At 55.8% G+C, this 15,313-nt stretch overlaps 1 protein-coding gene across 1 annotated transcript in view; it reads left to right on the top strand.

Moving 5' to 3' along the window:
- The window catches only part of GRB10 (growth factor receptor bound protein 10), a 171,694-nt gene that overhangs the window by 111,256 nt on the left and 45,125 nt on the right, over positions 1–15,313 (top strand). The window contains exon 6 of the mRNA XM_088018287.1: positions 1,392–1,533. Within this exon, the coding sequence (XP_087874413.1) occupies positions 1,392–1,533 (142 nt within the window). The remainder of the gene's footprint in view (positions 1–1,391; positions 1,534–15,313) is intronic.

The following is a 15,313-nucleotide window of genomic DNA, read 5'->3' as shown; positions in this document are numbered from 1 at the left end:
ATTTAGTTGAACTGTCAAAGGAGTTCAGAAATTCTTGGAAGGTCCAGTCAATGCAAGGGCTTTCTGAGGCATAGTGTCCAGAGACACCAGGAATGCTGAGCAGTCACTCAGGCTGTGCTCCCTTCCTCTGCGTGGGCGTCCGGACACTGGGCAGCAGTGCCCTCCGCCCCCAGGAGAGCCTAGCAGTGTAGATAGGAGGCCACCAGCAGAGCCCTGGGGACAGGAAACAGAGGGGTGGGCGCTTTGCAGTTGTCTCTGCTTTGACTTTGAACTTGATTCTTTTGCTGTTTTTGTAATTGCATCTGATTCATCTCACTGGGTGTGTTTGGTTTAGTTGTAGGACAAGTGGATTTTGTATTCTTGGCAGGAAATGCCCCAGAAGTGGGCAGCGTGGTGCACACTCTCTGTTGGCCTTCAGCGCCGCGAAGTGGGTGCCGCGGGGTGTTTCTGAGGACACGCAAACACGGGCTTTTGTGCTCTGGGGAGGTAGCGACACGGAGCACTTAGCTCCAGCGCACTCAGCGATCAACCACCTTGTTGTAGAAACAAGCATTCGTTCCACGATGCAGATGAGGGCACACGAAGCCTCTTCTGCTTTTATGTGTTTGGAGAAGTGATCACTTCAAGGGCACTGGGGATAGTGAGTCTCCTGAAAATGCTCTTACAAAACCTCTTCACACATCCGTGTTTGGAGAGAACACCTGGTACGGGCCTTGCGCGGAGCATCGTTTGCCATGTAAGCGCGCTCGGGGTGCTTCTCGCCCCCGGATGTTTAATGAGTGAGGGAATCTGGACCCTTTTGAATCTGAGAATGGGAGCTTTGAAAAAAAAAAACAAGACTTTTCGTCCCTGTATCATACACATGACATAAAATTGACCATCTCCGCTGTTTCGAAGTGAACGAGTGCCTAGTGTTGCATATACTTATGGTGTCCTGTATGTATCTCTAGGACTGGCTCAGCTTGCAGAAAACCTCTACCCATGACCCAGAAGCTCCCCACTCCCCTCGCCCCAGTCCCTGGCAGTGACCATTGTCCTAGCTAGGAGCTCAGCAACCCCAGGTGCCTCAGAGAGGTGGAATCTCACAAGATCTGTCACCCAGCACCGTGTGCTCAGGGTTCATCCCAGCTGTAGCACGTGTCAGAATTCCCTTCCCCGGGTGGCCGAATCATGTCCCCTTGTGTGGCTGGACCACGTTTGTGTGTCTGTTCACGCATCCATGCGCACTTGGGTTGGACTTTTGCGATGCAGCCTGCTGTGACCCCGGGATCCGGGTTATCTCTTTGAGCCCCTCTTTAGTTTTTTGGGGCACATCTCCAGACGTGGGATTGCTGGATCGCGTCGGGAGGTGACAGCAAACTTTTAACGAGCGGTTGTGTCTCTCTTCCCAGACGCCTGCAGGAAGAAGACCAGCAGCTCAGAACCTCGTCTCTGCCGGCCATCCCCAACCCTTTCCCTGAGCTCTGCGGCCCCGGGAGCCCGCCGGTGCTGACGCGGGGCTCCTTACCTGCAAGCCAGGCAGCTGCGAAGCAGGTGAGCACGCGCCCCTGGTTCGAGCTCCAGGCCGCCTGGCTGTGGGGTCAGGCTGGATGCGCTGGCTCATTCCTTTGGAAGGAAGGGAAGGGAAGTGTGTGGGATCTTTTTTCTTCCTTCTTTTCCTCTTGCTACTGTCCCTTGTCTTTATGACACTTTTTGATTTATTGGCCAGAATTCCATTTGTTAAGTCAGAGATGTGTCTATGTGTTTTAGAAAGACTCTCATAACAGTAATAAAAAGTAACAGTTTGGTCCTTAAAGATGAATGTTAGTTCCCTGACAGAATTCCCCCCACCACATTGTCTTCCCTGGCCGGGATCTCTGGGTAAGTGAGGTATTTCTCAGGCACCCGAACTTCCACATAGTGGAAGAGTTTCCCTTAGATAGTCCTGGTCTGGAATAGGATCTGTGCAAGGCAGAAAAACTTGACCCAGAAGACGACAGCCACCTTTTTAAACTAAGAGTTTCTACCTTAAAAGTAAGACTGTGCACTGGGTATTATAGAGCCATTGTCCTCCGGGAGTAAACTGGGACGCGGAGAGCATCGGTCACTTAACCCAAGGTCAAATCGTCATTAATCAGCTTGTCAGAGAAATAGACTGGTGGCTCTGTCCCTCCAGGTTTGCTTGGCCTGGCCCACAGTGGGTTGCAGGCTGGGGAGGGAGCCTCAGTCATGCCGTGGTGTGGGCGGTGGTGGCATAAATATAGTAATGATGACAGGAACATCTTCTGACGTTCACGGAATGATCTCTAGAGGCCAGGCGCCGTTCTACGAAGATTCCATGTTTTATGTATTTGTTTGTTCATTTATTCCTCAAAACACCCCTAAGGGTTAGGTACAGATTTTATCTCCATTTCCCAGTTGGGAAACTGAAGCCCAGCTGTAAGTGGTGGGGTTGGGCGGGACCCCAGAGTGAGCATGGGGGGGACGGGACCCCAGAGTGAGCATGGCGGGGAGACGGGACCCCAGAGTGAGCATGGCAGGGGACAGGGCCCTAGAGTGAGCATGGGGGGGAGATGGGGGACCCCAGAGTGAGCATGGGGGGGAGATGGGGGGCCCCAGAGTGAGCATGGGGGGGAGACGGGACCCCAGAGTGAGCATGGGGGGGGCAGGACCCCAGAGTGAGCAGTGGGCCTGTTGTACCTGACGGTAGGATCCAGAGCCTCTGATTTTAGCCATTAAACTAGTGTTTCCTGGGATCTTGATGGTCTTTATTGTCAGTAGGTGCATTTCAGAACTTTCTTTGCCTTTTCTACTGGAACCCCTCTCTTTTATTTCGTCTGCACTTTGCTGTCCCCACCTGTGGGGACACCCACCGTTCCCTTTCCTCTACAAACCTCCGACCCCACGCCATGCCTGTCTGTGCTTGAGGAGGGAAGCATGTCCTCTCGCCTTGCTGGCCCCTGAGCAGGCCTGCTCCCTTTCTGACTTCATGCCTCCAGGGCAGGCTGCCTGGTCCCGCCATCAACACTTAGAAGGTGAGGTAAGTGTCCCTGTCCCGGAGCCAGTGCTGGCTGGGCTACAGCTCTTTGTCACATGCTTCCAGGACATCTGGGATGTCTGCCTCCCTGGTGACCTTCTGCTTCAAATAAGGGTCTAGACAGGCTGTCTGTGGATTGGTTGCCGAGCTTGTTTACAGCCTTACCCACCCTAAAATAAGACCAGGAAAATTTTATCTGGTTCTCGCCGCACTTGGCAGGAAAGTGGGCCTCCACCCCCACGGACTGTCCAAGTCTGTAAGCAGAATCCGGAAACTCAGGAATTTTGCGTGCTATTTTTCTTGGGAGCAGAGCGTCTGCCGTGGTGTCTGTCTTGCTGTTGCTTCGTTTCCCCACTAGCCCGCGGGCTCCCGTGGGGCGCAGGAAGGACACCTCACGCTGGTGTGAGGTGGAGAGTCCATGGTCCTCGTCGGGTTTTACCCGCCTCCGAGGGTCGCCAGTCATCCACACCAGGCTCTGACCTCCAATCTCGGGAGCCGTGTGTCATTGTTGCCACTGCCGGGGGCCGCCCCCCCAGCCTGTGATGGCGTGGCTGCCGATGGCCACAGGAGTTTGGGCCCCTTCGCCCCGCTTGCCCACTCTGCTTTCTCCCTTCGCGCCAAGTCCGAGGGGGCAGCTGGGTCCGCGTCCAGGCAGGTTCTCCCGAGGTGGTAAACCATGCTCCATGTAGGCCCCTGACGCCACCTCGTTCACTGGACAGCACGCGGTCAGCTGGGAAAAGAAGAAAGCCTCTTACCCCTTGGGAAGGCCGTTCGCTCGGGACAGCGAGGCCGTCAGAAGAAGCCTCTTTCTGTCCGCGAGTCCGAAGGGGAGGCAGGAGCGGAGGGAGGCTTGAGCAGCCATGCACAGGGACGCCGTTCCCGCCTGAGACACTGCACATCCCACTGCGTTCTTCCCAGACCCCCCCCTCGCGGACAGGCCAGCAGCCTTCCTTCCAGCTCCCTGGGTGACCTCCTGCAGTGACCCTCGCTGGCTGCTCGCCGTGGTGTCCGCGCACCCCGGCTCTGGGGAGCTGCTGCTGTGATGCGGTGGGGTGCATGGGCATCCTGCTCAGCACGGCGTGCCACCTCCCTCCCCCCACCCCGGGGAGGACACCCACGTGGCGGGACAGCCCGCAGAGGGCGGCAGGTGCACTGCTGAGGTCGCAGGCTTGTGGGGGTGTCGTTCTGTCGCCTGTCCAGCGCGGCTCCTCTGTGGACGTGTGAGCTGCAGGCCGGCCACCGGGAAGGATCGGGAACCCTCAGTGGCCGCCCCACATCCTCCCTCCAGGGCATCCGTGGGGTGCAGATGCACCTGGTCAGGCTGTGGAAGTCCTCTCGCGCCGACCCGGCCATGGCCTGTCCTTGCCTGAGCTGACCCGAGTCTGCACAGCTGGAGCGATGTTGCGGGCTGTGTGTGTGTGTGTGTCCCCCGAGAGTTCACCTGGCAGCCCCACCCCCGCGGGGATGGGGTAGATGAGGTGGTAGAGTGGGAACCCTGATCTTGGGCTCGCGGCCTCCGGAGCTGTGAGGAGTACCTGCTCTATGAGCCTCCCATGGGTGGTACTGCGTTATGGTGGCCTGAGCCCTTGGAGAATGGAGCGTAGCGTCCTGGCTCCCCCCCCCCACCACCAGAAGACGTAACCAGGCGGAAGTGACCGTCCCTGCCTGGATTTGAAATCAGAGTGGCCAGGGGCCGCTGACAGCCCACCGGTCCTTTCTGCCAGGCTCTGCCTTTCCGCCCCCTAGATCTGGGGTCCTGACTCTGCTGCCCCCAGGTTGGTCCCCTAGGCTCTCACCATAAAGGGGCGGAGCTATGGTGCTCCCCACCCCCACCCCTGCCCCGACTGTGCCCCCACAGAAGTAGCACGGGACTGACATTGTTCTCACCCTGGTTCCATACCAGCCTGGCTGGGTGGCACCTGCCCTGCACCTGCTCCCAGCCCGACCAGCCTGAGCCTGGGGGAAAACTGTTGAGTCTGCAGCCTGGCAGGTGGACCCTGATCAGGAGTTGCTGGGAATGTCACGCACTCCTGGAGCCCGTGAACCCAGTGCACCCAGCGACAGCAGCCTCTGTGCCGCCTGTGGGGACCTCCCAGGCTTGCGGGGGTTTCAGTCTTGTGAGGAGTTCGGGGTTGCCTGTCTTAGACTCAAGCTTCTCAGGTGTTCTACCTATTTTATTGTGTTACATGAATTTTAAAGCAACAGCATTTGGTTTGTTTGTTAATATTTTATTGTATTTATTTGAGATGGTGGGGGGTGGGAGAGAGAGAGAGAGCGCGCGTGTGAGCATAGAAGGAGAGGAAGAAGCAGGCTCCCGGCTGAGCAGGACCCTGGGATCACGACCTGAGCCAAAGGCAGACGCTTAACCGACTGAGCCCCCCAGGCGCCCCTGCTTGTTAATATTTTAAACCAGAGTCTACTGACTGGCATTTAGTTTTAGGGCCTTGTCAGTAATGAGAGCACGTGTGGACCTCTTTATCTGTGTGCTTGGTAAAAAAACAGTCGTGAGGGGTGGTTTGTGTTGGGAGAAACACACCCTTTGCCCCGTGAGAGTGTCGAACCGGTGGCTCCAGCTTTGTGCGGAGTTTTCCCGGCTTATTCTAAACAGCTGAGTGATTCGTATCTGAAGGTACGGCTTCGGTGAAGGACATCGTTCCATCGCTTACGGAGCAAGTAACTTATCTGAGTGACTTAATGAAGTTGTTTAGTGACATCTCATCACATTTTTACCAGAAGTACAGATGCCTGAGAACTTCTTTGAGTGATAACATTCTCTTCCCCCAGAGGGTCATGAAATTAATCAGTGTCAGAGAGTGAATTTTTGTGGTAAAAATCAGCAAGGCATTTCTAACTGCTTGGTGACTCATTTGGAAAGGACATGCCGTCACGTGGGTCAGGCGACTGTTAGACACAGATCGTGAGCCGTGAGACCGAGCTTCAGGCTTCAGTCCCATCCTGTGGTCTAGACAGTGTCTCCGAGGGTCCCCGGCGATGTTCCCTTTGCTCTCGGTGCCGCGTGGACCCAGAGAACGTTGGTCCTTCTGTGTGTCTTGCTAAGCCAAGGGTGTCAGACCCCCTGGAATATTCTCTTCGAGTCATGACTGTCGTGTAGTCTGCCTGCACTTTGGCGCAGCGTGCATTTATCTGACAGCAACTATGAGTGCCTGCTGTGTACCTGGCCCAGTGCCGGTGATAAGGGTCCAACGGAGGGGTGCAGCGCCTACCCTCTGACCCGCAGAGGCCAGGGCATCCCCTTGAGCTTCAGCCAGAGCCTAGAAACTGGAGGGAGGCACAGCGCTCTTGCCTGATGGGAGCTGGCTCGTCTTTCTGGCCAGACTATTGGAATTGAGGATGTGACCCTTCTGTGTGCCTGGAGCTAGCCCCGGGGGTGCAGCGTGGGGAGAAGGGAGGTGCGCAGGGCCTGGAGGGGAGGCTGGGAGAGTTTGGGGCCTGGCCCAGGGGATCAGAGGCGAATGCCTGATGCTCTTCCCTTCAAGGGACACTGGCAGGCGTGTTGAGGCTCTGGGCACAGCCTTGGCCCCCTGTCACTGCCCTAGAACGTGGGAGGAGAGGGGAAGTGAGTACAGGCACTGCTCTCTTCCTGGGGTGCTGGGTCACCAGATGTGTGCCTGGGGACAGCTGACCACACAGGCTCTTCCCACAGGCATGCCCAGGCCTGGTGCACTAGGCCTCGCTCTCCCATTTTAGCCACGACTCCTCTCAGGCACCTCCAAGGTCGGGCAGGAGGTGTCGCTGAATGGGGAGGCCCGGTGGCCGCAGACCCCGGCTGTCTCGCCCCTCGGGAGAGCGGGCTGCCCCGGGCACCGCCACCAGCTCGAATGGAGGCGCCCTCGCCCCTTCCAGAAGCTTCCCTCCCACCAGCCCCAGGACGGACCCCAGCCCTTCTCTCCGATCCTCCCTCTCAGAGGCAGGGAGCAAGGAGCCCTCCGAATGAGTGCTTTACGTGAACCGACAGCAGAAAATCGAAGGAATCAGGAGGGCACGTGGATCACGCAGGGAATCTGTGAAGTAGCAATGGCTGGGTCAGATTCCTACAAGGTCTAACACGTTTGTCCAGACGAGGGTCACTAGAAGGCGCAAGAAGTAACTCCTCCGAGCTCCGGGATGCACAAGGAGGCGGCCTCGGATGAATCGGATGACGTTGGACGGGCGGTCTCGTGCGAGTCCTGAGACACCCTACCAGAAAGGCCCTGGTCGTGTCGCTTGGCTTCTCCCTCATGGTGGTTACCTTGCAGGTGCCTTTGGCTGCAAGAAACCCAAGTGGCTTCTGTTGTGAGGACATCTACTCTTACCATTGCCAGCGGGTCTAGAGGCGGGGGAGACAGCCGCCCAGGCAACCTTGCTGTGTGTCGCAGAACCTGTGGCTTCTCTCACAATCCTGGCTGGCCAGGCTCGTGCATGCACTGGCTGGTGAGCCAGGGGCCCGGCATTGTTAAGTGGTGGAGGGAGAAACTGAGGCACCGTGTGGCGTGTTCCGACCCAGCAGGACGGAGTGAGTTGGGCTCTGGGGCTGGAAGCAGGAACCTCTGCTGGGGAGGCTCTTAGAAACATCTCTATTTCCGAGTTTATTGTGTGCCTTAGTAGCTCGATGGAAACTTCTGGAAGGCCTTGTCAAGAATGGCCTTTCCTTGCAGCCAGTAAAGGTTTCCATGGAGCTCCCTGGTGCCTTGTTTCAGCAGGTTTCTCCATTTGTTATTCAAACATGATTAATTGCACATTTAACCCCATTTCTAACAGGGCATGAACATTGTCGCCACTCCAACCCACTCTTCTCCCTTTGCTTACTTTTAAAAATTAATTTTCTGGAACTGAATTAATTGCCCTGCATAGGGTTCTGCACGTTACTAATGATCAAAGGTGGGCCTCCTGAGGCTTTAACTACCATTTAATGAATGTGCTGCTACATTAGACCGTCTTTGGCGAGGAAAACGAGCCTCCGTGGCCAAGTGCGGTTAACGCCGTGGGATGTGCCAGTGTGGACGCGCCAGTGTGGACACGCCGTGCTTCCTGCTTCTCCCGCCTGGGCCGGACGTCGTCCTGGAGTCCAGCGCCTTTTCGTCAGCTTCCATGCCGAGGCCTCAGCCCACACCATGCAAGCCTTCTTTTCCTTAGCACCTCCAGAACGTGCCCATGTCATCTTCCTGGGGCCTTCAGGGATCAGAACACACATCAGAACCAGGGTCACAGTGACACATCGCCCGAGGGCTGGGGTCTGAGTGGGGCACCGAGTGGGGTGAATGGTGCACTTCGGACACTCAGGACAGTTGTAGGGTCGTCCTGGGACCGGAGCCCAGGAGAGCAGTGCTCGGGCCCCCAGTGGGACAGAGAAGACACTGGTGTCCGATGACAGTCCCTTAAGCAGCGCGAGGGTCTGCCTGCACACGGCAGCTCATCCCCGCCATTTTCAAAGGTAAAGCTGTCTTTACTCAGTGTCCCTCAAACCGGTTTTCCAGGGGCGCCTGGGTGGCTCAGTCGGTGAAGCGTCTGCCTTCGGCTCAGGTCATGACCCCGGGGTCCTGGGATCGAGTCCGGATGGGGCTCCCTGCCCGGCGGGAAGTCCGCTTCTCCCTCCCCCTCTACTGCTCCCCCGCCTCCCCCCAAGCTTGTGCTCACTTGCTCTCTCAAATAAAATCTTTAAAAAAAAACCAGGTTTCCCTTTCTGTCCTACCTTCATCCCCTGTACTCTCGTGAGTGAGGTGCGGGCAGCTGCCGCCACAGCCAGGCTCCACCCCTGCCCCCTGCCCCCTGCCCGAGCTCTGCCCCTCCTCTTGAATGAGGGCACATCACCCACTTTCCGGCTCTTTCCTTTGCCCATCCCGCCTCCACTCAGTCCTGTGGCTTCCCTGGAAAAGTTCCTAGAGAAGGAATATAAACTGACTCTGTTGGTTTTCTAAAACGTTGAGTCTGCAAGTGAGCCTTCACTCATCATCCCCGGAGCGGTTCAGTCAACGAAGAGATTTTTGGTATTTCTAGGTGGTCTCCGGCGGCCGTGCCTGGTAGCCCCATCTCTCCGCTTCTGCCGAGAGGTCTCGGAGGCCTGCCCCACCCCCGGTGCCTCTGGGAAAGCCTGGCCCTCTGCTGTCACGGGGGGCTGGCGCGGGGGGCTGGCATTCCTTGTCATCGTGTCACAGAGCAACTGACACGTCCTGTCCACAGAGTGGGCTCACACTTGAAGCCCATGGGCTTCCCGGCATGCCACAGCAATGCTCCGCACAAACAGGGATACGCCTCGTTAAGCCACATTTATGTGACATTTTCTTCCTTCTGAGGGGACGTGTGGACTCGACCAAACCAAGCAAGCAGAGCCCACGAGCAGCATACGTCCCATTGCCTCCTGTTCTTTCTGCCACGGAAGGCCCCGGGAGCTGGGATGCTCCGGTTGGCAGCTGTCCCCGTGGTCGTGAGTGGGGTGCCACGTCAGCAGGCTCTGAGGCAGGGTGCCCTCGGGGAATCGGGGTAGTGGGACAGAGATGCGTTAACAAGCGTGTTGCGCTCCACGGATTGGCTCAGCCTTGCGAATCTGTGCAAGAACCAGAGGCACGCAGGGACCCGACGGCAGCCCTGAGTCGTGTTCGCGAGTTTCCGTGGCTGCTATGACCGTGGCCCCGTGCATCAGCCCGGGTCTCAATAACACGGAGGCTGCGAAGTGTGTCTCCCCGGGGGATGGGTCCCCCGTCAGTCCTTCTGGATCAGAACCCTTCGTCATGGAGCAGTGGCTGGCTTTTCTGGTGTGCTGCCTCCCCTTGCACACTGCTGAGCTGACGGAGAACCTTGTACCCGCTTCTCTCACCCTGGGCTTTCTGGAATCTTCCTGACCTGAGTCCTGAGAAGAAAGCATGCAGGTCTGTGAAGGTTGGGGAGGATTGCATTCCGTCACCGTCTCGGAGATTCACATTTCATGCCAGGTTTTGGAGGCTCTGAAAATTCCTACAGGGAAGAAACCCCATCGACGGGAGGCAGCCCAGCGCTTGCCAGACGTTTCTGATCACAGACCCACTTTCTCCACGACAAGCTTCCCACGGAACCTGCTCTGGAATAGGGTGCCAGATGGGCCAGGGCATTTTTTCGGAGTTCTCTGGGAATAGCACTAAAATAGAGGTGTCTCAGAGCCCTCGGGGTGGCAGCCTGAGAACACCCCCAGCATTTGACGGGACCCGTCTTCATGTGTCTGCAACCACGCAGGGGACCCGAGCGGGGCAGTCCTGTCGGGAAACTCTCTGAAGTCCCCACCACTAGGGTTTCTCCGGACTGTAAATATCTCTGAAAATACAAATTCTCTAAACTTGGGAGGCCGCACACTGGTCCTCGATCACAGCATCGGCTATCCCGGGACCTCCCTAACCGTGGGAAGCATTGCAGAGTGAGTGTTTAGATCACCTACCTTTCCCAGGAAGACTCCGTGTACCTTTCCCCCAAATCTAAGAGCAGGAGGTGATATTCCTTGGCCGGCGGATCCGTTAATTCTTGCTACTGCTACTGTTCGTCTGCAAATTTCACGGGAGCAGGGGAAATTAGAAAATGGACTTTTGGCCCCACGTGTTTACCGTCCCTGACAGCTCTGTCGTAAATGCCCGGGAGTGCCCTCCTCATCTTCGCTTGCGTTCGTGTTTCAAACCTCGGCTCATCCGGCGGGATAAAGCCTGGCACATCCGTGGAACGCGGGCCTCTGTGCCTCAGGAATGCCCGTGACCGGTCACGGGGGACGTGTGGTTCCGTTGGGCACTGTCCAAGTGCATCCTTACCTTGCGGGTCGATATAACGTGTTTCATGACCTCACGAAGGTGAGAGTGCGCGTCAGACCTCTGGGTCTCAGGAGAGGCCGTTCCACGACGTTGTAAACGCTTTCTGACCAGTGGCCTTCCACACAAAGGATATTTCAGCCGTCTGAAAAGACAAATCCAACTATTTCCATCTGCCCACAGTTTGGTTCCCTTCCCGCCCCGCTGCATGTGTGTGATTGTTGTTGTGGTTGTTATTGTTGTTGTTTTTGAAGATTTTATTTATTTGAGAGAGAGAGAGAGCACAGCAGGGGGAGTGTGAGAGGGAGAAGCAGGCTCCCCGCTGAGCAGGGAGCCCGACGCGGGACTCAATCCCAGGACCCTGCGATCATCAGCTCAGCCAAAGGCAGACGCCTCACTGACTGAGCCCCCCCAGGAGCCCTGTCCTCTGTGTGTGTTTTTATCTGGTTTCAGCCAAGGTAGATATAATTTTATACGTGCTTTTGTTAAATATGCCGAGTTTTCTTTTTTCCTGGTTCCTTCGAACAGGGCTCTTCGAAGCTGGTATTTATCTGCACACACTTCCTTGGCTGTGCCTGGATGTTTGCGTGGCTTCCCAGTTGTCTGTGCTCTAGAGAATGCTTTTGTGAGTGGCAGTGCTGTGGTTTTTGTCACATTTTGAATTCTTCCCCTCAGGGAAGTTTCCAGAAGCTAGATTCCTAGTCCAAGATCATGGGTGTTTTATAGTTCTGGGTACATGTTGTGATATCAGTTTGCAAGGGGCTGTTTATTTTGATGATCCCATTCAGGGTAGAGTGAGTTTCAAGAGTTCTGAGCCCTGTCCCTGCACCAGAGCCGTCGCCATACCAGACAGCCCCCTGTGCTCTCTTGGTGGGCGAGGAGCTCAGGGGCTCCTCATGGCAGCCCATGGTGGCCCTGGGTGGGCAGTGGGTGCTAGGCCTGGGGTCAGCCAAGCGGACGCAGGCCTCTCCTTGGGAGCCCACAACCTGGTATGCGAGACAGACGCTGGCTCGTCCGCAGGGACTGTGGGACCATGTGACCTGGACATTGCCCTGTGCAGGGAAGCTACGAGCTAGCCTCCCATCAGGCTTGAAGGATGAGAAGCCATTCATTGGCTTGGAGGGCAGAGAATGTTCCAGAGGGAAGGAGGGAGGGCGTTCACAAAGGGCCTGGATATTAGCGCCTAACTTCTAAGAATTCCATCCCAAGTGCAAAAGAGACTCCACCACGTGTCCGATCAAGGGATGCAGAGCAGATTTGCGTTTTGAGGAGGTTCCCTGTGGTTTGCGGTCCTCAGGATGGGCCACACTGGGGGTGTCGGGCTCGGCCACTGCTCACGCAGACTCGGGAGCTGATGGCCTTCTGGACAAGGGCCAAGGTGCTGAGGCTGGAGAGAACAGGCTAGGTTTGAGCAAAATCCCCAGGATTTAGTGATTTCTTGCTCTCCCTTAGTTGTCCTCATCCTTGTGGCAACTGGCAGTTCTTGATTTTCCTCCTTTAAAGATGAGTCCACCCTCGAGCTCTGATCTTGGCTTCTAAATTTCATTCTCTCCTGAAAGGGTGCCAAGCAAGCACTTAAAGAGGAGACAAGAGATCCCAGAAAACTGACTGTCCAGATGACAGGCTGAAGAGCTAGGACAACTGAATGTAGCTTGTGGTCCTGGATGATGGCATCCTGAACCCCAAAATACTGTCTTTTCTAAAAAGGACATTGGTGGGACTTTGGCTGAATTTGAAGGAGGTCTCTAAATCCGCTATTAGGTAGCGTATTGATGGAATTTCCTGATTTTGTTCGTGGTCCTGTGGTTATATGAGTGTTGTTTTTAGGAAGCACATGCTGAGATATGTAGGGGTAGAGGGGCCAGCTGTCTGCGGCTCACCCTGACGGACAGCTATGGAGAGAGTATAGGATAAAGCAGATGGGGCAGATGTGGGTATTGGGGAACCTAGATGAAGAACATACGGGAAATTGTGATATCACATTCTGTAGATTTTCCGCAAGCCTAAAATTTTCTCAAGGTAAACGATGAAGAAAGAGAAATCCTGTTTAAAACCCAAAATAACGCACTATATAGACAGATTTTTTTCAGTGTACTTTCCCCAACGGGACAGACAGCCCAGAAAACATGAGACATGCGCACACCACACAATTCTCCATCGTTTACACAACCTCACCTTTCAGTGCACGGCTCCGGGAAACGTAATGCAGGTGCACCCCGGTTGGGCTGTCTGCTGGCCAGCGATCTGGGAGGGTCTGCCAGGAGACACTGGAGCGCCTACCCCAGGAGCCACACACCCAGGAGGTGAAGTTGATCGAGAACACACTGCTTCTCCTCTCTTTTTCCTCCTCCTCTTCAAAAGAAGTGGAAGGAATATCCTTAATTTTGTTGGCAGAACGTGCCAAGTGGATTTGTCTGTTCGGAGCTCCACTTCGATGCGTATAAGCTTCATCCAAGGGAAGGAAATTCCCAAAGCTTCAGACTTGGAGCCTCAGACTGTGGCTGGTTCCCAAGCAGAAGAACATGAAGCAATGAATAGACCCTGTTTCCTCAAAGGCAGTGCCAGCTCCGTGATTATGCTGTTGGCCGAGTTTCTCTCTGGGTCCGTACCGCTCAGGGCTCAAGAACCCGCAGGGACATGATCTTGCTGTAATTATGTCTGCGCCCCTGTGAGCCTGATGTGGAGATATGCCCCCTTGTGATCTTTTAAGTTTCGGTGGATTTTTAGGGCAGTCTCGCGGGGGTTTGATAGGTGGGCTCTGTCAAGTGTGCGGGACTAAACACGTGTTCTACCAGGCAGATGGACTGCTGTGTGGTCCAGGGTAGGGAGGAGCCATGGACTTCTGAGAGCCGGCCCCGCCCTCCTCCAGACTGGAAACCTACATGGAGCCCAAGCTCTGTGCAGGGTGGATGTCTCTTCTCATTTGTCCCGGTCCCAGGGTGGGGGGTGCCAGAGGGCTGCCGTGGGGGCCCACCGATGCAGGTTAGCTCCTGCTGGCCGCCAGTGCCCCGGAGGACACTGCGGAGGAGGGGGCCCTGGAGCAGCTGGGGCAGAGTTTGAAGCAGGCCCTGGGATATGGTGCACCGTGGTCGCTGACCCCCATAACCCATTACACGAGAGGGAGAAAAGCCTTATTCCCTCAAAACTGCAGTCTGTATACCAAGAGCATAACTGGTGAGCAGCTCTGGATGTGTGAGGTCACGAGACTCTGAATTCTGTTACTGAAGGTGGAATGCACGTATGGGTCCTTGGAGAATCCAGGGGCGATCTCATTGCTGATCATTGTGAGTCATACGCTAAGTCTGGCGCAAAAGCCAAAGCAGGAGGCACCGACAGAAGGGGATGGGTAAGGAAGAACTTGAGAGGAAACTTCGCATCTAAACGAGGACTGGTGTCCATTTGAGTCAATCTCACTGTATGATGATTTTGAGTTATTTTTGGGGTGGTGTTGGTTGTTAAGACATAGCGGAAGTCTCGGAAGCCATTTCGTCCGTCCCACCATGGGATTGTCAGGTGTCCAGATGCACATCCATGTCTGTGGTTTCCCTGGTCTCGGGGGACCACGGGTGTTCTCTGGTGGCCCCAAAGACATTCTTCTCACGGGCAACCAGCTCTGTGACCCAGATCCCCTGAGGGCCCCCCAGCTCTTGTTCTCTGTCCATCCTCAGAGTCATCGGAGTTGCCCTAATAAAGGGCAAGTGGCTTCTGTACGACCCGAAGATGTAGTAGATGACTATACCAAAGACGGGAAGAACTGGGCGCAGCTGGGAACGTGGATGCCGCCGGGCCTCGGGCTTGACGCGGCGTCTCCGGAACCTGCCATATGTATGCTCTTCTGTCCTCTGCACCCTGGGGGCTCTCTGCTTCCTCTTACGGGCGGCACGTTTGTTTTAGCCGCTTGGTGGTCTAGCGTCTTAGCCACCGAATCAGCCAGAAGCCTGATTTGCCACCGGGAGTGCGCCTCCGTTCCCTTGGCCTTTTCAGACCCTGGAATCCGAACCACCTGGTGTTCCCAGGACAGGTGGGGGCCCTTCCAAGAGGGGACAGCCCATGGTCAGAGGAGCGGGTGTGTCAGGCAGCAAAGGGGTCCAGCCCTGCGGATGGCTTGGGTTTAGTGAGAACACAGGAGGGGCCGTCCGGATTCGGTCTTTGAGTGGTGACTGCTTTCCTCCCTTGGAAGGGTGATTTTGATGTTAGAAAACATGTTTTTCTGTCATAAAAGCCACGTGGTTCTGGTTTCAGAATGGAGAGACGGTTCTGTGCTCTGGAATGCGTACCCAGGTGCAGAGCCCAAGCCTGCAAGAGGTAGCACAGGGTGCGCATGGAAGATGCATTGTGCTGGGACAGTTAGCAACTGTTCGGAGGAAGAGTGGCATTAGGATCTTCCCACTTTACCGCCCGCCATGATGGATAGAAGTGTGTGTGTGCCCCAACCCCCACTCACAGGTGGAAGTCCTGAAGCCCCCAGCGTCTCAGGATGTGATGAGCAGAAATAGAGTTGTTGGAGCCTTCATTACTTTAGAGGAGGTCACACTGG

This window comes from Eumetopias jubatus, unplaced genomic scaffold, assembly GCF_037043125.1.
Source record: "Eumetopias jubatus isolate StellerSeaLion01/CBP00866 unplaced genomic scaffold, mEumJub1_p1.0 scaffold_14, whole genome shotgun sequence".
In the NCBI taxonomy this organism is placed as follows: domain Eukaryota; kingdom Metazoa; phylum Chordata; class Mammalia; order Carnivora; family Otariidae; genus Eumetopias; species Eumetopias jubatus.
The sequence above is the reverse complement of the archived record's forward strand: the minus strand, read 5'-3'. Positions and strand labels throughout refer to the sequence as shown.